This window comes from Bombyx mori, chromosome 3 (genome assembly GCF_030269925.1).
Source record: "Bombyx mori chromosome 3, ASM3026992v2".
Classification (NCBI taxonomy): domain Eukaryota; kingdom Metazoa; phylum Arthropoda; class Insecta; order Lepidoptera; family Bombycidae; genus Bombyx; species Bombyx mori.
In genome coordinates this window covers 1465184-1488842 of record NC_085109.1, presented here as the reverse complement: position 1 = coordinate 1488842, position 23659 = coordinate 1465184, and the positions used below count along the sequence as shown (strand labels likewise).

The window sequence follows — 23659 nt, the reverse complement described above, 5'->3', positions numbered from 1 at the left end:
TCGGTTTTAAGATTTACCTGTTCTGATTTCATTGTTGTTCTCGGACCTTTTGTATTTATTTTCCTCAGCCAGCCCTTGTACCTGTGGCTTTTCAAAATAGGACACAAAAAAAAGCCACATAAAAAGTTTATTATTACGGTCGTAATGAAATGTTCAATCCACATTAAAATTTGTCCGGTTTAAAGTTTAAAAGAAATAAATTCAACAGAAAATCCATAGTGTCGTACAATTGAATATTGGTATAGAGTTAATTCTTTTCAACTGTCGCCACTTATTAATTTTGCGGGCTGCTCTACCAAAGATCTTTCTTTAGTCTTTAAAAATTTGGAACTAATTTCCCTACCTGAACTTTATTAATGATTTTCCACAAACGAAGTATGTGATAATTTCTCGCTTAGTATTCATCTTGCCTCTGATGTGTCATGTCCATGTCTATGCGTAGCGGCGACCTTTTCCCAACAGGTGGCAAAAGCATACGACACGATGACATGCCTTCGAAGACCATAAATAAAATATTTAGGTACAAACTTTATATAGACATGATTTTGTCGAAAACCCTGCAGTGTTCGTAAACAATGCGCAATTCCATCAAGAGGAAGGTTATATTAAAAAGAGCCCATAAGGATTGTTAATTACTTCTTGAACGAGTTCTAGGTATCGAGAGAATCACAATGTCACGGTACATTGAGTCTTTTCAATTTACGCTTTGGTCAACTGTGTATACACTTTTACAATGGAATCATTGATTACATTTCACAGCACAGACACACACACACACACACACACACACATTCAAATGCTTCAGAAATCTTTGGGTATCGTGAATTCGGAAGTTTCATTAATTATTCTTTTCCTTGACTTCTTCACTTCATCTTCTAATTTCCAGCATTTACTACCCAATACTTTAGGGTCATAATTTTGGCCATATTTGAAGAAACTATCGAGCCGACTTTTCTAGATGTTTCTGCAGCACTATTTTTTTAAAAAGAAGTCTTGAATGATCTTTAGTACTATAAAAGTATTTAGTGAATTGAAGTAATTTTGCTATTGAATGCGGAAATAAGCGAATGGTATAGTTGCTGCCACGGGCAATATTCATGATTTGGGTTTAGGGGAAATTAAAGCAGGCCATTATCATATTATACTATTATCCTTATCCCACAGGTGATGAAGTAGTAGTAGTGATTTGATTAGGAAAATAGGCGGACAGACTATTATCACGTAAGGGTCGGGATACATGAAAAATTTGGTTTAAAAATCAGTTTTTTTTTAATCTAGTTTGTTCTACTATCGAATACTTGTCATTAAAAATCTTGTCAGCTTAAAATAACTAGAAGTTGCGCTAAATTTTAGTTAAATCGTTTGTGTTCCTTGGCGGGCGGGTAATAGTTACTTATTGAATTTGTTCATGTTATTCATCAGGAGAATACAGTACAATAATAATTCTCGTAAACATTATTAGCATCTCCATAAATGTGAATTAATACTTACGTCATATGTATAAGTTTATCGATCAGCTCAAGCTATTTATGAATGTCTACAATAAACTTGACTCATTCATTTGTTTCTTTGCCTTCCTAACTTTGCAAGTAAATGATTGACTGTCCCAAATCTGAACTCCATTACCACTCTGAGTTGGACCTATGAACTTAATACAATTCGGCATTAATGCCCGGATATTTCTGCTGCGCATCTATCTTGTGTTATTGTTGGAAGCGTGAGACGGATATTCCTCGAATATACTTGAGACTCGGACCTCATACTGCCACAATACGTTGCCCATCGAGGCCAAAACAAGTCTCATTATAACACTGGAAGTAATTTCTTTGAGAAGTTAGCAGTTAGTTAGTCGTTTCTCGTGCTTCTCTTCCTTGATATTTTCTATTCTATATTTATTTATAATATATTCCATAATATTTCTTCGATAAAAAAAGTTTCTTTGCAAATATATGAGGATATATCGCACGTAGTCATCCAGTTCTCCCTGTACCATAAAAATCAGAGACCGAAACGTTTATATACGCTTAAATCTATACATATTATTGTGTATAATAATACGGACATTAATCATACACACAGATACAACAAACCTGTTTATCACACGAATATTTATTTACCCAGGGAGACCCGGCAGGCAGGGTCCCTAAATAATGCGCCGCCGAATCTATCTATCTCTATGTAGGCACGTTCAATTCGTGTTTGTAATAAAAATTAAAATCACTTAAGGCCAAGCACACCGTTCCATTTCGGTAGTAACACACCCAAAGCATGGATTGACACGTTTTAATATTAATTTCCGCGCGTCCTTCACTTATCGTCTCCGCTGATATTGATTTAATGCCATTATCAGAATATCATTATAGCATCGTACGTTTTATATCGATTCCTGTTTTAAAAGCTTACTCGTGTAACTGATTATGAAGTTTCTCATTAGTTATTTATAAAATGTACGTTTTATCGATGATTAGATTGTGGAGAATCGATTCTCTAATAGGGAAATTAGGTGCTCACAAATCGGGTACGTCTTTTATCTTTGCTTCTGGGATCTTATATTTTGTACCTCTGAGATATGAGTTCTAAGGTCTACTAACGTACTAATCTTCTATATATATATATATGAAGATGAATTGCTGTTCGTTAGTCTCGCTAAAACTCGAGAACCGTTGGATCGATTTGGCTAATTTTGGTCGTGAACTATTTGTGGACTCCAGAGGTCTAAAAGGTAGATAAATATGAAAATGCTCGGAATTAAATAAAAATAGCAATTTTGTTTTTCTTTCGATGTCCCCCCTCGGACGGATTCTTTTGTTTGTTTTAAGTTTATTTTATACAAAAGTTTAGGTCTTTTATTTATCGATTGAGGCACTACGAAGTCTGTCGGGTCAGTTAGTGTTTTATATAATTAATGTCGATTCATATTATAGAACAAGGTTTGATTTGTCAGCCTCGAAAAAGCGGTCTCGTTTTCCATGTAAATCATTAATGTTTTCCATTTACGAGCATTCTTTCCTTTTGTGAGTAATATTGACGCATATTTCATTTAAAACGAATTATAATATTGAAACGGAAAACTATTGAGGTAAAGGTAAAAGCTTCATTATTATACGCACGCAGTTGTGATACGTTTAATTGTAGCCTTAACGTAATGTCTTGATGCAATGGCACTTGTTTAGTTTAGATGTAATTTGAAAAACAATAATGACAATAATAATAATAATTGGGATCAAATCACCCACGATCATCCGGGTCCAATTTAGGATTCCCTGTGTTATGGGTACCTGAAACTGACAAACATACTTATATACGTTTAAATATATAATATAGATAATAAACTGGCATTTACGTTGTAGATTTCTATGGGCTCCGGTAACCGTTTAACACTATGTGGGCTGTGAGCTCGTCCACCCACCTAAGCAATAGAAGAAGAAAAAGCTTTTTTAACAGACTTCGATAATGAAACGTAATTGTCCGGTTGCTCATATCTACCATTGAGTTTAGCCTAAATAGGCAAAATACCACTATATATGGGTGTAATAAGACTATATAAGACGTAGCGTGGATGGACACAAGATGGACCGACGATCTATCGAGGTTCGCGGGGATCCGCTGGATGCAGGCAGCGCAGGACCGGTCTTTATGGCGAAACTTGGGGGGGGGCGATATCCAGCAGTGGACGTCTATGGGTTGATAAGAAGAAGATGGGTGTAATGATGTGAAATAACGTTTTGTTGTGATTTATTCCAGGTCGGGGCCTGCGGTGCGAGTGCGCCGGCGCGCGAGCGTGCCCCGACGGCTCGTCCAACGGCACGTGCGTCACGCAGGTCGGGGGCTACTGCTTCGTCGCCGTCGAGGAGGTGCTCGACGAGAGCGGCAGCGTGGTGCTGGACCGGACCGCCGGGTGTCTCTCCGCTGACGAGTCGGGCTTGATGCAAGTAAGTAACACAATAGAACAGATAAACTTGTTTACTGGTGGTAGGACCTCATTTGAGTCCGCACGGGTAGGTACCACCACCCCGCCTATTTCTGCCGTGAAGCAGGAATGCGTTTCGGCTTGAAGGGTGGGGCAGCCGTTGTAACTATATTGAGACTTTAGAACTTATATTTCAAGGTGGGTGGCGCATTTGTGGTGTAAATGTCTATAGGCTCCAGTAACAACTTAACACCAGGTGGGCTGTGAGCTCGTCCACCCAATCTAAGCAATAAAAAAACAAAAAAAAAACCGAAAGGAATCATGAAAAAAAATGGTAGTCCGTTGGAGCAAGGTATGGCAAATACGAAGGGTTACGAATGGTGTCTAATTGTAGTTCCTGTAGAGTTAAAACTGTTTCTCGTGCTGTGTGAGGTCTCGCGTTAGCAATAATGGTGAAAACCGATTCATGAGTCAGGGCTGTTTTACTGCAAGTTTTGCTATCATTGCTTGGAATTCGGCACAGTAGACATCTGGCGTTATTGCTTGACCAAATCGAAGAATGTTATAGTGAATAACACCATGCTGAGACCACCAAACAGTTACCATTACCTTTTTCAGTTCAACATGACCGCGAAACGTTTATTTTTATTTGAATAGATTCACTTAATGCACGTTTTCTCATTACAGTGCAAAAGTTCACAAGTGCCACATCAGCACCCGAAAGTAATCGAGTGCTGTTACGACGACGACCTGTGCAACCTTCGGCTCCATCCTCAGCTATCTGAACCGTCACCGGACGTGACGGAGTCCCCGGGGGTGCGGCCCCCGATCACGAGCAGTCCCACCTTATTGGTCGCCATCGCTCTCTGCGTGGCTCTCATCGCTTTCCTGGCAGCTTTTTTGTTGTTATTCAGACGACGGAGGCGCGGCTGCAAGAGGCCGCCGTCTCCACCAGCGCCGCCGATATGTTCCGAAATATCTTCAGGGTCGGGCTCTGGCTTGCCGCTACTCGTCCAAAGGACTGTTGCCAAACAAATACAGATGGTGGAGTCCATCGGGAAAGGGCGTTACGGGGAGGTGTGGCTCGCAAGATGGCGCGGTGAGAAAGTAGCCGTCAAAGTATTCTTCACGACCGAGGAAGCGTCCTGGTTCAGAGAAACCGAGATTTACCAGACGGTGTTGATGCGACACGATAACATTCTTGGATTCATCGCTGCCGACATCAAGGGCACGGGCTCCTGGACCCAGATGCTCCTTATTACGGATTACCACGAGAACGGCTCGCTGCACGACTACCTTCAGACCGTCGTCCTCGACTCTAACTCCCTCATGACGATGACGTATTCGATAGTGAGCGGCCTCGCGCATCTGCACATGGACATATACGGCACGAAGGGCAAGCCGGCGATCGCGCACCGCGACATCAAGAGCAAGAACATCCTCGTGAAGCGCAACGGGCAGTGCGCCATCGCAGACTTCGGTCTGGCCGTGCGGTACGTCGCCGAGCGGAACGAGGTGGACATCGCGCCCAACACGCGCGTGGGCACCCGCCGGTACATGGCGCCCGAGGTGCTCGACGAGACGCTCGACGTCACAGACTTCGAGGCCTTCAAGATGGCCGACATGTACTCGCTCGGGCTCGTGCTGTGGGAGGTGTGTCGGCGCTGCGCCAGTGGGGACAAGGCGCAGCTCGTGGAGCCCTACGCGCTGCCGTACCAGGACGCGGTGCCGCCTGACCCTTCCTTCGAGGACATGCACGCTGTGGTGGTGCGCGCCAACCTGCGGCCCGCCCTGCCGCCGCGCTGGAGACACTGCGACCGACTGGCGGCGCTGGGGGCGCTCATGTCGGAGTGCTGGTCGGCCAGCCCCAGGGCGAGACTCTCCGCATTACGCGTCAAAAAGACGCTCGCCAAATATCGCGCGGACACAGCGCTGAAGCTCGTGTGAGCTCCACCCCCCCAATCCCCCCTCCCTCCGCTCCGACCGCCGATTTCGTCAAAATCTCAGTATTTGTTAAGTTTGGGTCGCGGCTCTAAAACCCAGTGACGTTTCATGCGAACTAGAACTAGTGTTTCCCGTTCTGTCTGGAATCTCTCACCCGACTAGTGTCATTCGGATGTAGTTTTGTTCTAAATATTATATTTTATTTTGTTACTGTTGTTTAGTGAGAGCTCGAGGTGAAGTCGTTGATCCTTCGCGTGGAGGTCTGTTCGCCCTCGCAGCTCTACGATATAAAATTAGTCTTCCGTTGGAAATGTCTGCCTCTGGGCAGCTACGACGTGTATAGTGTATATAGGGCCGCCGCGGGCCCCGCTCCCCGATCCGAGAACGACTGTTTGTTGTGATATTTTTGACAATAAGACGCATTTAATGAAGTGCCGGTTGTAAGCGTCAACGTTCTCATCACCCGACGTCACCTGAACCGCGCGAGTCTCAGTAAATTATAAGTCACACGTTTAATTAAGGTACAAAAAACAAGACAATAATCGATTACAAGTAAGCGTCGTACTTCAAAGGGGCCAAACTATTTGATAGAAACACGCATCAACGAAATATTTTTTTATTCCGATGAGAAGGTAGACGCTTGTGATGCGCGCGAGTTTGCCATAGCGTCGCTCTGCAGGGACGAGTGCACCACTGGACTGTACTTAATGTAAAAGACTAGAGTATTAGTGTTGGAGTGAGTATCTGTATGCCTTCAGACTAGTATTAAATATTAGGTTCCCGTTGCGCCGCTAAACAACGAAACCTACTCCGACCGAAAAACATAGAGAATTACTAGTATACTATTCATAGAATGATTAAAATACAATAAATTGAAGACGTGAGTGGATGAAGGGATATGATACAATTTGTTACTTTTGAAAAAACGGGCAACAAAGCTCTTTTTTTATTCTACTTGTATTTTTTTTTATAAAAATTGCTTTTAAGCCTGGAGTTTTAAGACCTAATATGGTTTATAGGAACATAAAAGCTTCATTCAATGTAAAATCTTAAAAATTGTACTTAACCCCTTCATCCACTCATGTCGTCAATTCAATTCAACAAATCGACTGAAGTTTAATTTAATAAAATATTTGTTGAAAACCACGTCGACACTATTAAATAATTGACGTTTGACGTTTGTAAATGTCATCATAAAAAAATTAAGGAAAAGTTAAATGTTGCACTCGGAGTTTGTATCGAAGCGGCGCGCTTAGCATTTATTTTGTAAATTGTTGTGTAAATATAGATGGTAGCTAACATAGATAAACTTCATGTTGATAATTAAGTTACGAATAAAACAATAATAGATTTATGTTTGTTTTCATTTACCTTAATTATTACCATTTTAAATCATTAGCTGCAGTATCAAGTTAACCGCAAATGAAATCTAAGTGGTCTCCTATATTAAGTATACTTTTATATTTATATTATGTTATATTTATATATGGGTAGTGTGAAGATTCCGCGAAAATCTTAATAAAGTTTAATTTAACCCAATGCCCGCATATAACGCCATTGGAAATCAATTGTTTAGTGGGGATAATGTTTCAGTAGTTCATCGCATTCAAAGGTTGGCCAGTTACCTTACATGGATTCGGAAGATTCGACAAGATATGTTTTGGGCGAGGCGGCCACGAAGAGAGCTACTGTGACGCGCCGCTTTTTCCGAACTCTTCATAAGTTCGAGGTACAATCTAACCCATAGACACAACCCACTGAGTTCTCGCCGAATCTTCTATGGTTGGCGATTTCGGATCCAGTGAAAGATCCAGCGAAACAGGGCTCTTGCTTGGGCTAGTGTTAGAGAATTTTCTCGGGAACTCATATTTACCTACCGATCTGCGCGTAGTTAGAATAGCCCCGTAGGCTACCAATGATTAGGTGGGTGAAAATGCGTTGGAAGTTTTTAGAGGTGAACGTTCTATACCTACTGAATATTGTCTCAAATAAGTCTACGATATAGCCCAAGAGCCCGTGGGCTCTACCTGTATGTATTTGACCAGACCTGAATTTTCGTACATTGAGACCCCTATACCTACCATGCATGAGGTGGGGACTCACTAAGCTCAAAGTGGTCGACGCGCCGAGCGCTCAGGTAGGACAGGTACCGATTTTGACGGATTTTAAATCCATTTGACCACGTATGCCGTTTTGAAATTTTGAAAATATATGATTATTATTATCGGAAAATAAGAATGGCAGACCATTATCGCGCATTTTACTTTGTGGCAGACCACTTTGAAAATGCTAAAAAAATAAAATTTTGAACGTAATTGACCAGATCTGCCATTTATATAATAATATGTTGTTTATTATAGTCTTAAAAACTTATATTGATCACGGCAGACCTCTACATTGCGTACACACATCAACATATAATAAAATCTTAGCTACTACCCGGCCAGATGTATATTATGTTTTCCGTTCACTGTTTTAGAGGAATATAATTTACTTGCGATTTACTTTAGCAATGTATTTACCGAAATTAATATTTTTTATATTCTATATACTAAACTTCATTAGTTAGACAATAAAGAAGTGTATTTTTTATGGAATAATTATAAATATGTAATACGGTATAATGCTGATCAAAAAATAATTCAATTCCTCATTTTTATCATTCAACATTTAACTTGCCAGCTATACAATGCCAAAAAATCATGTGATGTAGATGATGAAAGGTTCCAGCTATTCGTTAGCAACTATAAAGATTCAGACATCAATGAAAATTATAGAAAACAAATTCAACATTTTGAGGCAAGCTCAATACCACCGCGTAAGAGTGAGCTTTATCAACAACTTTTGAGGGCCCACTATATTTCTTCTATTTGGAGAAATGCTTACAAAAAGCAACCCACAACCTTAGACCCATTGGAGTATGGTTGGATTGAGCAGGACAACATATATGCCTTCAAAGGGTTCGAAGGTGACCAACTTCCATATTTTGTGAGGGACTTAATCACCAATGTTCCTGGTAAGTTGATAACAATTCTTTCTCGAACATGTTCAGATGAATTTACGTTCATTTTACAATTTATGTTTTATTTTTGCAGTATTCGATTCAATGAATGATGAAGACGAGTCGAAGCCTAACGATAAAGATGACTCCGATGATGATGATGATGAATGAAGATTGATATATATATATGTAATGCATGCATGATATATTTTTTTTAACTGATTTAACACTTTTAAATTTTGTCTTGACGAAATAAAAATGAGGAATTGAATTATTTTTTGATCAGCATTATACCGTATTATTTATAATTATTCCATAAAAAATACACTTCTTTATTATCTAACTAATGAAGTTTAGTATATAGAATATAAAAAAATATTAATTTCGGTAAATACATTGCTAAAGTAAATCGCAAGTAAATTATATTCCTCTAAAACAGTGAACGGAAAACATAATATACATCTGGCCGGGTAGTAGCTAAGATTTTATTACATGTTGATGTGTGTACGCAATGTAGAGGTCTGCCGTGATCAATATAAGTTTTTAAGACTATAATAAACAACATCTAATATATAAAATTCTCGTGTCACAGTTTTCGTTGCCATACTCCTCCGAAACGGCTTGACCGATTTTGATGAAATTTTTTGTGCTTATCCGGTATCTATGAGAATCGGCCAACATCTATTTTTCATCCCCCTAAATGTTAGGGGTAGTCCACCCCTAAATTTTTTTTTTTAATTTTTAGACAACAATTTTAATTTCTATTTTTTTATGATACAACATACAAAAATACATACAACCCTAAATTTTCACCCCTCTACGATCAACCCTTATTTTTTATTTGCTAATTATAAACTTAATTTTTTTTGGCAATTTTTTTATTTTGTTTTGTCATGACTTAAAATAAAAAAAATCATATTACTCTCAATTTTCACTCTTATACGATCAACCCCTATTTTTCCATCCCGATTAATATTTTTTTTATTCTATGCACTGATCCGCAATAAGGTTGCAAGATGGCAATCAAATATTATAATTGTAGTATGATAAATTCTTATTCAGAGTTTATAATTTCAAGTTCCTTTAATTAATGTTTTTTAAATTGAATTTGATCTCCCGCCCTCGCCGGTCGACTACTGATCAACTATCAATCGATCAGCTATCCCCGCCAGGTGTCGCCAGGATGAAGACGAAGCCGGTCTCCTGTCTTACTTACTCACTATACATCATAGATTATACACTTAATATATTTGAGAGCTATACAATACTATACATTTTTCAGCTATGTTTTTTTGGTTTTAATTGTGTATCAATAGTATGTTCAGTAGGTCTGAGAATCGGCTACTATCTATTTTTCATACCCCTAAGTGAAAAGGGTTGTCCACCCCAAACATTTATTTTTTATTTTAATTTTTTGGATATTTTTGTTTATAATGTGGTATTATGTGGTTAAATGAGGTTTTTTTTTCTACAGTAGAATTTCCCTAGAAATCTTATTTAAGGCAACACAACGTTTGCCGGGTCAGCTAGTATTATTATATAAATGGCAGATCTGGTCAATTACGTTCAAAATTTTATTTTTTTAGCATTTTCAAAGTGGTCTGCCACAAAGTAAAATGCGCGATAATGGTCTGCCATTCTTATTTTCCGATAATAATAATCATATATTTTCAAAATTTCAAAACGGCATACGTGGTCAAATGGATTTAAAATCCGTCAAAATCGGTACCTGTCCTACCTGAGCGCTCGGCGCGTCGACCACTTTGAGCTTAGTGAGTCCCCACCTCATGCATGGTAGGTATAGGGGTCTCAATGTACGAAAATTCAGGTCTGGTCAAATACATACAGGTAGAGCCCACGGGCTCTTGGGCTAATACTGCAATAGCAAGAATAAAAATTGTGGACAAGTGTTTGCATCAGTACTCAATAGATGGCGGTGTACCGGATTTACGACTTGCACTAAACATCATGCATAGTTTTCAAATTATCAGATTACTCTTTGGAGACTATCTAGCTACAAAAATGATTAGGTACATACCTAGTGTCATTTAACTTTTTTTACCATGCAAAGGGCATTAGGTACTTAAGGTAGACGAGTTAGGTAATGACCCACCTTGTGTTGGTGGGTTCTGGAGTCCGTAAACATTAACAATGAAAATTGCAAGTTAGCTTCATGGTAGAAACAAGTAGGGTGGTGGATTTCTGTCATGAAGGAGTACCTAATGCATTCATATAAAGGTGAAGCAGACGTTGAACTTTACAACAAACTTAGTAGTCTAGTTAATTGAACACATGATTTAAGTGTTTCATTATAAAAAAATGTTACCCGGCTACAGTAGCATCACTTGATACCATGCAAAAGATTTCGGTTTTATCATGTGTATTGGCTGCGATGGCTGGATGGTACAAATAAAAAGACAGATTTGCTTATGAAAAAACTTATGATATTTATTTTAACTATTTACATCACAAATGCAGTCAATTGTACTCATTCATACATAAAGTGAAAACATTATCAAACCCTTTTACACATTTACAATTAAGTCTGCATTATTTCTAAAATGTTCCTAAAGTCCAACCAAAATATCAAATGAGCTTTTCTACTACTATACTATCTTATATTAATAAGGCGCATATCTTCTTGACGGCGACGGACCTCGCATTCCGGGCCTGTAAAAAGTATTTGTTAGAGGTGATGAAAGTTGTTTACATATTATATATAAAATCATTTAAAATTTTAGGTTGATTTACCTTCTGTCATCAAAAGTATCTCTGCTAAAATCTTCATACATTCTGTAAGAGAAGATTTTTTTTAAAGATATTTATTTTTAACAAACTAGCATATGTGAGTTGTCTATTATCAAAGGTGGCAATCTGTGCATTTAGACAAAAAAAAATTTATTGATATGTCAATACAGATTGATTTGAATATAATAGTCTCCTTCAAAGAATACGGTTCAAAACCTGCATTAAATAAAGGTTAATAGTTAACCTGTTATTTATCTAAGATGTCGTTCCGAAGAGTTTTGTGACTGCCAATGGAATACAAAGTCAATAATTCGTTTTTCTGATTTACCAATCATTGTCCAAAAGTCAGATTGCCGGCTTTGTTTTATGAAAAGAAGCTTGTATGTTACCCTCTGGACATCTGGGGTCCTGGTGGGGGGCTTCTGCGGCTGTACATAGGATCATAGGAAGATCTCATGGAACCCATTCCGCTCCGCAGTGGAGGTAAATTAGGCATGGGTGGCATGGGTTCGCGGCGTAAGGGCGGAGAAACGAAGTCACCGCGAGCTCCTCTAGATCCGCCCAATTCCAGCCCTCGTGATGCTCCTCCAACTGGATAGCGTCGCTCGAACAAGTCCCGTGGAGAATCGAACCGTGAACGATCATAGTACCCGTCATATGGATCCTGTCGAGGTGCAAACATTATTAAGTGATGACCTAAAAACAATAAGTAATTGAAAATTAAAGCCGAAATCGAGTAGCGGTCGTAACCGAGAAGTGGTGTCACCGATCCCGGCGTGTAGCTAACGGTCAGAGTGAAGCACCGCGACGCGCTCGGAGGGAGACCGACGGCTCGAGAGGCGATAGTAAAGTAGAACGCGTTACCCCAAATCCTCCCATCATGCGATCGCGAAGGAAGGGTGGCGGCGGCGGCGGAGGGTAGGGATCGCGGCCGAACGCTCGATCGCGGAAACCGTTGCGGTCGGGGCCCAGCGCCTTCGGGCACTCCTTGGACCAGTGGCCCCCGCGGCCACAGCGGTAGCACTGCTCGGGGTCGCCCATGCCCGGCCGCTGCCGGACACGACTCGTCGACAACTGCACCTTCATGGGCTGTCCGTCGACCATCATACCGTTCAACTCTTTGATAGCGTCGTTCACATCGCCCGTCGCGTCCAAATGCACGAAGCCGTAGTTACGCACGATATCGCACTCGACGACCGTCCCGAACTTCTGAAACAGCTCGCGGACTTCGGGCGCGCGCGTCTTGTCCGTTAAATTACCCACGAATATTTTAGTGGTTGGCGTCGACGGCGCCTTCCGGCTCTTGGCCGCTTCTATTTTGATCGCCTGCCCATGAACTAACTCGCCGTTAAGATTCTGAATGGCTTCGCGGCCGACTTGTTCGTTTTCCATGTGCACGAAACCGTAATTTCTGACGATATCGCATTCTACGACCGTACCGTATTTTTCGAATAGCGGTCTAAGATCGGCTTCTGTGGTTTTATCAGAAAGGTTCCCGATGAAGATTTTGAAAGTACCGGTGCCCGGCATTTTAGATTCTGAAACGCATACATTTCACGAAATGAGTCAGCAGCGTCTGAAGCGATGGTATTTTTCCGAGAATATTAACGAGTACACGGGATAAATGAAATTTGAAATAATACTTACATGGGTTACTATGTACAAAGAATAACAATATATAACACAAGTTAAAAATATGAACACCAAATAGACTCCACGAATTACCTACGCAGTATACGTGACGAACTCCGCTACAAAATGGCGTTCAAGTCGCCGCAATGAATGAATGAAAATACAAGTCACGTCGACAATCCATTCACTCATACATCCTAACAAATTACCAGACTATAAAATGTTATTTTTCGGCATAATATTTGGCGACATTATTTATTTTACTCTGTACGAAGCATTTATGAGTTTATTAATAAAGAGCTACGTGAAAAAGTAATTGAACAAATGTTTCACTAATGCAACCAGTCCAACCATTTCTGCATTTCATTGAATGACTGATTCTCAGGGCAATATTCGGCGTCTTCTATGACTTCCATCGTCGCAATATCAAGTGCAATGTTAGGTCTTCTGCAAATTTAGTATCGCATTAAAACATTTTTAAATTTTGTATTTATTACACAAAAAATAACAAAACAAAATTGGTAGAGATTGTTCTAAAATCATAGTATTTGTGTTATCAATCATTATCAGTTAACAAGATTTTCTGTTAAAAATTGACCTCTCTACGGTTGTTACTAAGACCGATTAAGCACTACCCGTTTTTCAACCCATTGTGATTTTCCTTTATTTAAAAATGCTCTTGATATTGACTTCATTGCCCACAATAAAGCTAATTTCATGGTAATGAATGAATTGGCTAGACATATCATGGCAACTTTTGACTTATGTCAAAATCCCTCGCGACCGTCACTGTTTTTGTAGACGTTCTTTTTGATAAAAATATAATCAATTTGTAAATTGGAAAAAAACAATCAATTAAAGCAAGTGATCGTTTCGTATTTGTGTGATCTCTTCGGTCTCGAAGCGGGAAAACCGTTATAATTCAGCCGGTGAGTACGTTTTCTATTTATAAAAATAAGAACGTTGTGCTCGAAAATAGATTGTAAGAAAAAGAAATTGATGTATTCACCAATTTTGTTTAATGATTCCGTACGTTGTTAGGTATCGCATGTACTGAGTATGCACGTACTGAACATATTGCCGAGTAAACAATTTGTATTTAAGCGCGCGAATTTAACTTCTCCCTATCTAATCATTTTATCACCACAAATCATTGATGGTGTTCACAGTTATTAATTTAATAGCTATCACTTCATTATGTATGCTAATTTATGTGTAATGTCATAAAGAAAAAAAAAATGCTTGAAATAGATTTTCTGTATAAACAAAGTTAATTGGCCCATAGCTTAACCATTCAGTTTTATGTATTCCAAAATGTATTCTTGCAGGCTGTTATATTTACAACAAGCCTAAAAGATTCTCCAGTATAGTTGTAAACTTAAAGACATACTGTTGAACATAGTGTGGTTCAGAATTTATTTTTGATGAATTTTAACAATTGAATGAATGTGTCACACGTTTTTACTAGGTACAATGATCGAGCTAGAGGATGACTAGCAGCAAGAGCTATAATTTAAACTTACTGAAAATGAACAGAAAATGTAAATAAACTAATAATGATACAGCCTAAACTAAAATACTAGAATTGAATGAACTTGAAATTAAAGGATATATTTTTTGTGGTATTTAAAAATTTCTACTTTCTATTTCAATCATTAGGGTATTAATGTTTTAAAGAGTCAAACAACTCCGTTATATTGCAGTTATCACTTTAAGTCTCAATATATTTCAAGTCAAGCATTCAAACTCCATTTTGAATCCTGAATTTACTTATCAAATAAATGACTGGCAATACAAAATTTAATTAAATACATAATAATAATGTAATATTTATAAGTATGTTTTGTGACATATCTTTTGGAAGAGATTATAACTTTAATTGACCTTGGCATTGATGTTATCAATTTTAATCGACATTCACAGTTTCTTCAAATATAAACATTAGTCATATGCTTACGCTTACGGAAGTCAATATTATTTAAAATTATAAATTGCTGATTTTTAGTAGTGTTAGTATATGCATTACCGACATGGTGGTCAGTCTGACACAGATTAGACTGAACTCCTTGAAGTAACTCCAATGATTAGAAATGAAGAGCTTATTATATCCTGATAATGGTATTTGTTCATAATAGTATTTGCATTTGAGGTATTGCTTTAAGACATATTAGAGATGACTCATATAGATGATGTTGAATATAGAATATAGAAGATTTTGTGTTAATAAATCCTTCCTATACTCATATTTGATAGGAATTTCAGATATAATTTTTAAACAAAAACGAGATGAAAAAAGATTTCTCCCTGCTTAAGAACGAGTACTTTTCAGGAATGCAATGGTGGATAGAGACCTCATACTGAACACTGTTGCTACTCGGTGAATCAATTGTCCAAATGCTGTTGTTCAGAACTCATATAATAAATAAGGAACATAAATACACACATGCGATATGAAAATGTCATTGGTGGTATAATTTTTTGTCAAATATCTTCTATGCTAATATAGGTACCGTCACATGACTTCTTGGAAGCTGGAAGTCATAACAGTAAGTATCTATCTCAAACTTGGAAATATCATTAGTGCTCTTCAGTTTTTTTATCAAATATCTTACACTAGATGATGACCGACCTTTGCTTGTTTTTTTGATAACGCCATCTTGTTGTGTCTTTAAAGCTGTTAGTTGCCCTCAATTAAAAAAATAGTATTATTATTCGCCAATAGATGTCAGGAAGAGTTAATTATTGAAAACATGAATAAAACAAAAATTTCTGAAAATAAATAGTAGCTAGATCGATTTATCGCCCCCGAAATCCCCTGTATACTAAATTTTATGAAAATCGTTGGAGCCGTTTCCGAGATTCAGATTATATAGATATATATTAATATACAAGAATTGCTTGTTAAAAAGGTATAAGATTCTACGAAAGTTACTGTTTGAGTTTAATACTTTTTAATACTAAAGCTGATGCTAGTAATTCCAGTTTTTTATTTCAGATTAGAAAGATTAAGATTCTTTACATTGTTTGTTTCAAACAAAACAACTAAAAATGTTTTAGCTGCATTAAATGTCCATATTGGTTCAACTAGTGAACTAATATTAAGCCTTGTAATTATGTCATTAATTATTAGAGTGGTACTGATTTGTTACGATTCATACATGAAATCAGTGATAAACTGGTACAGGTGGTTACTGGTGGTAGGACCTCTTGTGAGTCCGCGCTGTTGGGTCCACCACCACTCTGCCTATTTCTGCCATGAAGCAGCAATGCGTTTCGGTTTCAAAGGTTGGGGCAGCCGTTGTAACTATACTTGAGACCTTAGAACTTATATCTCAAGGTGGGTGGCGCATTTACGTTTTGGATATCGCATTTACGTTCTGGATGTCGCATTTACGTTCTGGATGTCGCATTTACGTTCTGGATGTCTATGGGCTCCAGTAACCACTTAACACCAGGTGGGCTGTGAGCTCGTCCACCCATCTAAGCAAAAAAAAACCCTATTGGTTCAATTAGTGAACTAATATTAAGCCTTGTAATTATGTCATTAATTATTAGAGTGGTACTGATTTGTTACGATTCATACATGAAATCAGTGACAAAAAGGTCTGTTTTCAACTTCTAATTTAATATACTCAAAGTTGGGAAACTACTGGTAGGAAGCCGTGTTATGAGTCTGCAAATGTATGTACGTATGTCCACTTCAGCATCTATTCCGTAAAACAGTTATGCGTTCAGGTTTGACTTTCTTTTTTTTTATTGTATAGATGGGTGGACGAGCTCTAAGGTCTCAGTATAGTTACAACGGCTGCCCCACCCTTCAAACCGAAACGCATTACTGCTTCACGGCAGAAATAGGCAGGGCGGTGGTACCTATCCGCGCGGACTCACAAGTGGTCCTACCACAAGTAAAAAGTGGTGTTGTAGAATACACTCGAGATATTTATCTCACGCCTCGAATTGGGTTCGGTTACCACTAGGCACAGCTTGGCTTATTGCAAATCGGTCAAGTGACTTTGAAATATTACTGACACTGAAGATTTTACGTAATACATTTTCGCAATGCTCAAAGAAGACAATCTGCTGACAAACAGAGGAGAAAAGTTCTAGTCTACTCTGCATCTTATACTTATCTTATTATATACATGCTTGTTTTACATACTCATATTATACATAAAGAAATAACGAAAAGAATAAAACATAACGATAAACATAAAAAGAAAAAAAAAGACTTGAATTATGTTAACGTAAATAATTGTAAAGATTTTCTAGTGGACTGCTTTTTCTTGTTGATATGTGCACAAATACAAAGAAGTTGGAACATATTCTAAAATGATTAGTTAAAATAAAGAAAGGTACTATTTTAATCATACGTTTATTTAAATCGACAATTAAAATGAAATAGTTTGATGAAATGAAATACTATATATTTTATTTCATCAAACTTTTGAGATATTTAAATCATCGATAACAGTTTATATAATATAACCGCTTACAATATTTTTCACAAATCATTTCATTATCTACTATGTATTGCGAATGGTGTTGCCTCGTCACTTTCCTGAAATCAATGGCTTGCCGATCGCACAATCCTTTGCAGAATACATTGACGCTTGTCTTAAAACAGCTCATTATACTACCCGTTGTCAACCGGCGGTGGATGGCGTTACAATAGGAGTAACTCTGCGTTAATGTAATGTGGTACGCGATGGGGTAGAGTGAGAGGGAAGAGGTGAGAGGGAGTTAGTCGTCGCTCGATACCTCGTGTATTGTAGGGGTGTCCCCTCCCCTCGTCAAGTGGGGTTATATAATTCAAAGCTTTGTGGTGTTGCTACATGTAAAAATATATTAAACAATACTATATTTGTATTTCGTGATTTCAAATAAAAACATCAAGTGAATCTATGATTAGTTATTCAAATCGATATTTGTAGTGAACGATATACGAACATAACTGCAGTTGTGGCGAAAATAAAAACATTCCCTCCGAAAACACGTATACTAATTTTTCAATACATTTGAACGTAGCTACGGGCCACTAATAATTTTTGTTTTTAAACAGATACGTCAACAATGTCAGAGGCTTACCCACTTACACACTACTGACTGAAATATAATTGGTTCCGTATGCTTAGAATTGATGTTCATAAAAGAAAATATCCATCTGAGGTTATGCGCGAGAAAATATCCATCTTAGGTTTTGAGCGTTTTTCGTTTAGTTTTATTTGTCCATTAAATTAAAAAGATACCGTTTAAACTTATCGGGCACAAAAAGTAAAATGTTCAATAATCAAAAGTCAAGCGCAAGGGCCCTGATTGCTGCCAGAATTTTTCACATCTTCCTATTCGTACACTCTTGACAGAGTGGTCGTGGTCATGCATCAGTCGGATCCTGCGATACCGATGCTCTCGCAATGCGACGCCATGTGGCACGATGTTTCGCAGAGTGAGAGCAATCATTTATTTTCACATAGGAGTTGCTTAAATAGCTTTGATATCTGTATACTTGGGCGCAGTTGTCAGGGGCGCTCATTTGGTTAATCGTTTTCCCGAGAATATTTAGGCTATCTTTCGTATTAAATGTTTCATACACCAGTGGACCAATGATATTATAAATTCTTCGCAAATGATTGCGTAAATGACATTTTATTGTTTAGGTGACGGTTGAATTTATGTCGAACGCTTCTCAAACTTGTTCGGTTCTCGGTTTCTTGATAATTTTTTTTTTTAATTTGACAACATTTCTTAAATAGAAATCGCCATTAACGTACACATACCTTTGGAATTTGGATACACTGAATTGACATTTTGACATGTACAAGTTTATTGTTCCCAATAATTTGCTGATTTTGCTTTTGATTATTTTTTCTATAGCTTAGTTGGGTGGACAAGCTCACAGCCCACCTGGTGTTAAGTGGTTACTGGAGCCCATAGAAATCTACAACGTAAATGCGCCACCCACTTTGAGATATGAATTCTAAGGTCTCAGTATAGTCACAACGGCTGCCCCACCCTTCAAACCGAAACGCATTACTGCTTCACGGCAGAAATAGGCGGGGTGGTCTTACCTACCCGTACGGACTCCCAAGAGGTCCTACCACCAGTAAGGCGGAGCATGTCGGAGTCGAACCGACTAAAACCTCCTGTCGGCCTATCAGCTCTCATACGCACTGTTAAGAAGTCCAATCTTGCCTCGAAAAGACCTCATGCGCACTGGCTGAAAGTCCCTCAAAAATGTACCTGCAGTCAATGTGTTAAGGTACGTATTTCAATAGAGCAATTGGTATCTATCTGAGGGATTTCAATACCGGTAAAATCGCACCGCTAGTGCACTGGACGTCCTGTTCTTTAGGCCGCGACGATATCAAACTGTGTATAGCTAGCTATAAAATTAGAACGGCTACAAAAATATGGAATGGAAAATCCTGAAATAATCTAGAATAGAGCTCCAAACTGGCTGCCAAGATCCAGTAGAGGAGAAGTTACGAGAAGAGTATATTAATGTTATTATTTATTAATTGAGCCTACCAATGCTATTTAAGGCTATTGGTATCCTTTATAAGAGGTGCATTCACCTCTATTCAATATCTTCGCACCTTTGTATAACAAATTATTCCGTTTGTTTTGTTTTCATGATTAGTCTCGTGAACGTTGAATCAAACATATGATTGGTTTGATGTAGAAAGCAAAGGGGTTATTCGCTATACGAACATCGACTATTTGGAAATAATTAAATTTGTCTTGTGAAGTTCATGTTCATTGCGGATTGGAAAGTGTCTATCTATCTATATATATGTCGGCACACGTCAGGGATGGCTGAGCACTCGTAGTCGATTGAACTCAGTTTAGTCAATAAAATTTTTCAATAATAATTATTGAAACTCAACACACACAACTTTCACAATGACAGGGTAAACCGACAGTTTCGTTGCATATACCGACAGACCGACTGACCGACTGACTGACTGACAGAGACTCACTGACTGAGACGGACGGAATTACTGTCTGACACGGAATGCCACGACTCTGTCCACGTACCGCTATTTTATACTGTGGCGTTACGGAGTCTACCCTTCATTTTGTGATATTTATCAAAACAACATTTCATCATTTAAAATAATAATCAAAACCACCGTCTTAATATTACTAAAAGTCGTTATCCACGACAACTAAAAGTCGTTATCCACGACACGGCCATTCTGACATGTCACACGTCCCTGTGTGACGCTCCTGCAAGGAAAACAACCTTCTGCAATATCTAACAGGTTTCGTCTCGGCCACTCCTGATACATTCACGATTGAGGATTAGGATTCGTTTCATTACAAACCATAACGTTAGCTTTCAACAAGATCTTTAACAGACTATGTTAACCTGTGTGAGTAGATAACTTAATTACCCAACTATTCGTGACACACTATACAACTGAAAAATTTCATTAATGCTCAATAAGCATTAAAAACCCGAGTTATTACAAAACAACTCAATCTGAGCAGTATTTCATCAGTATTATGTATCAACCACAAACTATCGTTACAATTACTTCCATCTAGTGAGAGTAACTCATGCCATGCCACCTATATCGAGTGACGATAACCCAATTCAAGTGCCACCTCCATCGAGTAGCTCTTGACTATTTATTGCCTCCATCCGGCAAATAAGTGGGACCTCCATCCGGTACCCAACTTCAACACAAAACCCTAAGGCCTCCATCCGGCACGCAAGTGGAACTTCCATCCAGTACCCACTTCAACCATAAAACACATCGCAATGCCTCCATCCGGCAATAAAACGAACACATCACCTAAATCGAGCGAGGTGCTCAATTACCAGTCATAAATAACACTGAATACTGTTCTTTACTAATCACACAAAATAGGACAACAAAATCCTTACTTTAATCAGTCAGTTGTATCATGGTCATTTGATCCTACATCTTCTACATCACTAGTGTCAACAAAATCATATAGAACGCTCCTGGCCTGGCTGCCGGTGCAGCTAGTGACATTACCACCCACATTATCATTAAAACAAATGATAAAACCAATACACATCACTTCACAATATAGAGTCAAGGTCATTAGTAGACCAACACAACAATAGTCTCCATTGAGACCCAGGTCTCCGCTGTACCAATCGATGGAGATACTCTCACCTCACTGATCAGTCTCGTCAGTAGCATTACTTAGAGGCAACCTTATGTAATCATAGGTTCTATTACCAGTTAAAGCAATCTGTCTTCATTTCAACAAAATTCAACATCGAATTTTACTAAATTTCCAATGTTCTGGTCTCGTCAAAGTTAATCTCTTACTTTCAGTATCATTTTAAGTAAAAACCTTTTGGGATATGGCACGCGAACTATAAAGAATTCGAAGGGGCTCGCCTCTGTTATTCTTATGGTAGAACAATTTAAAAAAAAACAAAATGTGTGCAATTCACACGTGGTAGAAGTGAAATCTTCCAAAATTAAAATACAATTATAATAAACGTCTTAAGTAAATGTAAAATTTTGTCATTAGTAAATAATTGTAAGGTAGCGCCCTCTGTGAATTGATATTTTAATTTCACGTATAATCCTAAATTAAAATTCACTACAAGAGCTTTCATACACACGTTAGTATTAAAAAAATCTCACAGATGGCGCTGTATTAAATAGTATGTTGTACATTTCTGTCTCATTCTTTGCTGGCTTCATCCTACACATTTTTGTATTTGTGTCTCTTACCTGTCGTTTTTTTTTTTTTTTCGTTGCATCCGGTTTGAAATCACAACGATTCTAAAGAAGTTTTCACTTCAAAAGATGTACGGCTTCTAGCACTTCTTGTCAAGAACAATTCCATGAGCTCATCGCGAGCTTGGTCATCAATAACGCAAGTCTGGGCTTCGAATAAGGACACTAGATTTAAGAGTTCTATTTCGCTGAATGCTCAAACTCACTGAACCGATTAAAACAACTATCAGGTAGTACATGACATACAATAGGTAAGCAATAAACCATCGAATAGGATTTGTTCCGTACAGTTTTGAGTCAAAACAACAGAAACCTTTTATGAGAACCATCGTATAAAATTGCTGAATTATGAAGCTACTACTAATAGATTTCTTGACAAGAGAGCATTCGGCACCAGAATCCAAATAAAAATAATACGACTCACCAGATTGTTCTTATTTACCAAAAATACCGATATTACGCAGCTACCGGCACGTCGCTCCGCTCGGCCGGTGAGTAGTTGGCCCATCGAGCGCCGACAGACTGTGCTTGCGTCCCATATCTCGTATTGGCTGCAGCAATCACGTGTTGATTGCGACATGGTCTTCCTGATTGTACATGTCCTCGTGTGATGGTTAACCTACAATCAAAAACATCCACGAGAACACTTGTTCCGCTCGATCACTCCTGACTACACTTTACGACTTATCGGAAACTTTAAAGTCATCAAAGCTTTAAACTGTTTTAATACCATTTTAACCAAATCAAACAATAGGGTATACAAAGTTCACTATTCAGCAGCCAGAGCACGTACCACAGTCGTTCATCAAACTTCAAATTTACTCTGTACAAATCAGGCATAGCTTACAGGAACTCAGATCAAAGAAAACTTCCGAGTAAAAATATCTAACGCCACGGCTCTCCAGCCGACCAGCAATCGCAATTGCCCTCATGATGCGCATCCACAGCGTGGATCGCCCGTGTGCATCACCCGCTGACTACACACGATGGTCTTTACAGACCCCGACCTCCGCCAGAGCCAAACGCGCACCGCGCACCGAAGGACTACTTGAGTTGCCTCAAGAGACACCGATTTCTACCGGGCTACGACTACGTAATAGCTACTGGTACGGTCGAACACAATACGGCCGATAGACTATCCTTACTCGAGTTTTCACCACAATTTAAGCTTGCTCTTCATCATCATCATTTACATCAACCTCGACTGGTATGTGTCATGCTGGTATTTTTCTTAGCCTATCATGTGGGTATTTGTAAGTACGTTTTGAATTTAAAGCTTTCAATGTGTAACGGTCACCATCCAATACTTCAACTACTTTAAACGGCCCTTTAAACTTCGGATCTAATTTCGTTTGATTACGCTCTTCGTTTTAATGCGTAGACGCCCACCTGGTGTTAAGTGGTTACTGGAACCCATAGACATCCACAACGTAAACGCACCACACACCTTGAGATAGAAGTTCTAAGGTCTCAGTATAGTTACAACCGCTGCCCCACCCTTCAAACCGAAATACACCACTGCTTCACGGCAGAAACAGGCAGGGTGATGGTACCCGTGCGGTCGCAGGCACTATACGGAGCACCCGTCTGGTGCCACGTCCTTACCCACGAGAACGTCGCCGCGCTGTGACGCCGGCAGCGCGCGATCGCAGTCATAGTTATTCAAGGATACCTCACAGTCTCCTACGAGGCGGC

The 23659-nt window shown here is 38.7% G+C and overlaps 3 protein-coding genes across 12 annotated transcripts in view; 2 read left to right on the top strand and 1 right to left on the bottom strand.

Annotated features, from left to right (window-relative positions):
• Positions 1–7206, top strand: part of LOC101741200 (bone morphogenetic protein receptor type-1B) — a 130415-nt gene extending 123209 nt beyond the window's left edge. For both annotated transcript variants that reach the window (XM_004923897.5, XM_004923896.5), the window contains exons 2-3: positions 3745–3932; positions 4598–7206. In XM_004923897.5, coding sequence (XP_004923954.1) covers positions 3745–3932; positions 4598–5857 — 1448 coding nt within the window. In that variant the 3' untranslated portion in view covers positions 5858–7206. The remainder of the gene's footprint in view (positions 1–3744; positions 3933–4597) is intronic.
• Positions 7207–11277: 4071 nt separating this feature from the next.
• On the bottom strand, positions 11278–13367 carry Lark (RNA-binding protein lark). The gene is made up of 5 exons (NM_001043828.1): positions 13251–13367; positions 12468–13141; positions 11993–12267; positions 11607–11648; positions 11278–11525 (listed from the first exon to the last, which is right to left on the bottom strand). The coding sequence occupies exons 2-5, from the start codon at positions 13131–13133 to the stop codon at positions 11477–11479; spliced, it is 1032 nt and encodes a 343-aa protein (NP_001037293.1). The 5' UTR covers positions 13134–13141; positions 13251–13367; the 3' UTR covers positions 11278–11476.
• A 615-nt stretch (positions 13368–13982) lies between these two features.
• Jnk (c-Jun NH2-terminal kinase) overlaps positions 13983–23659 on the top strand; it is a 113886-nt gene continuing 104209 nt past the window's right edge. For 5 of the 9 annotated variants that reach the window (XM_062673910.1, XM_062673906.1, XM_062673903.1 and 2 more), the window contains exon 1: positions 13983–14164. The gene's annotated coding sequence lies outside the window, so the exon portion shown is untranslated. 9 annotated transcript variants of the gene reach the window in all.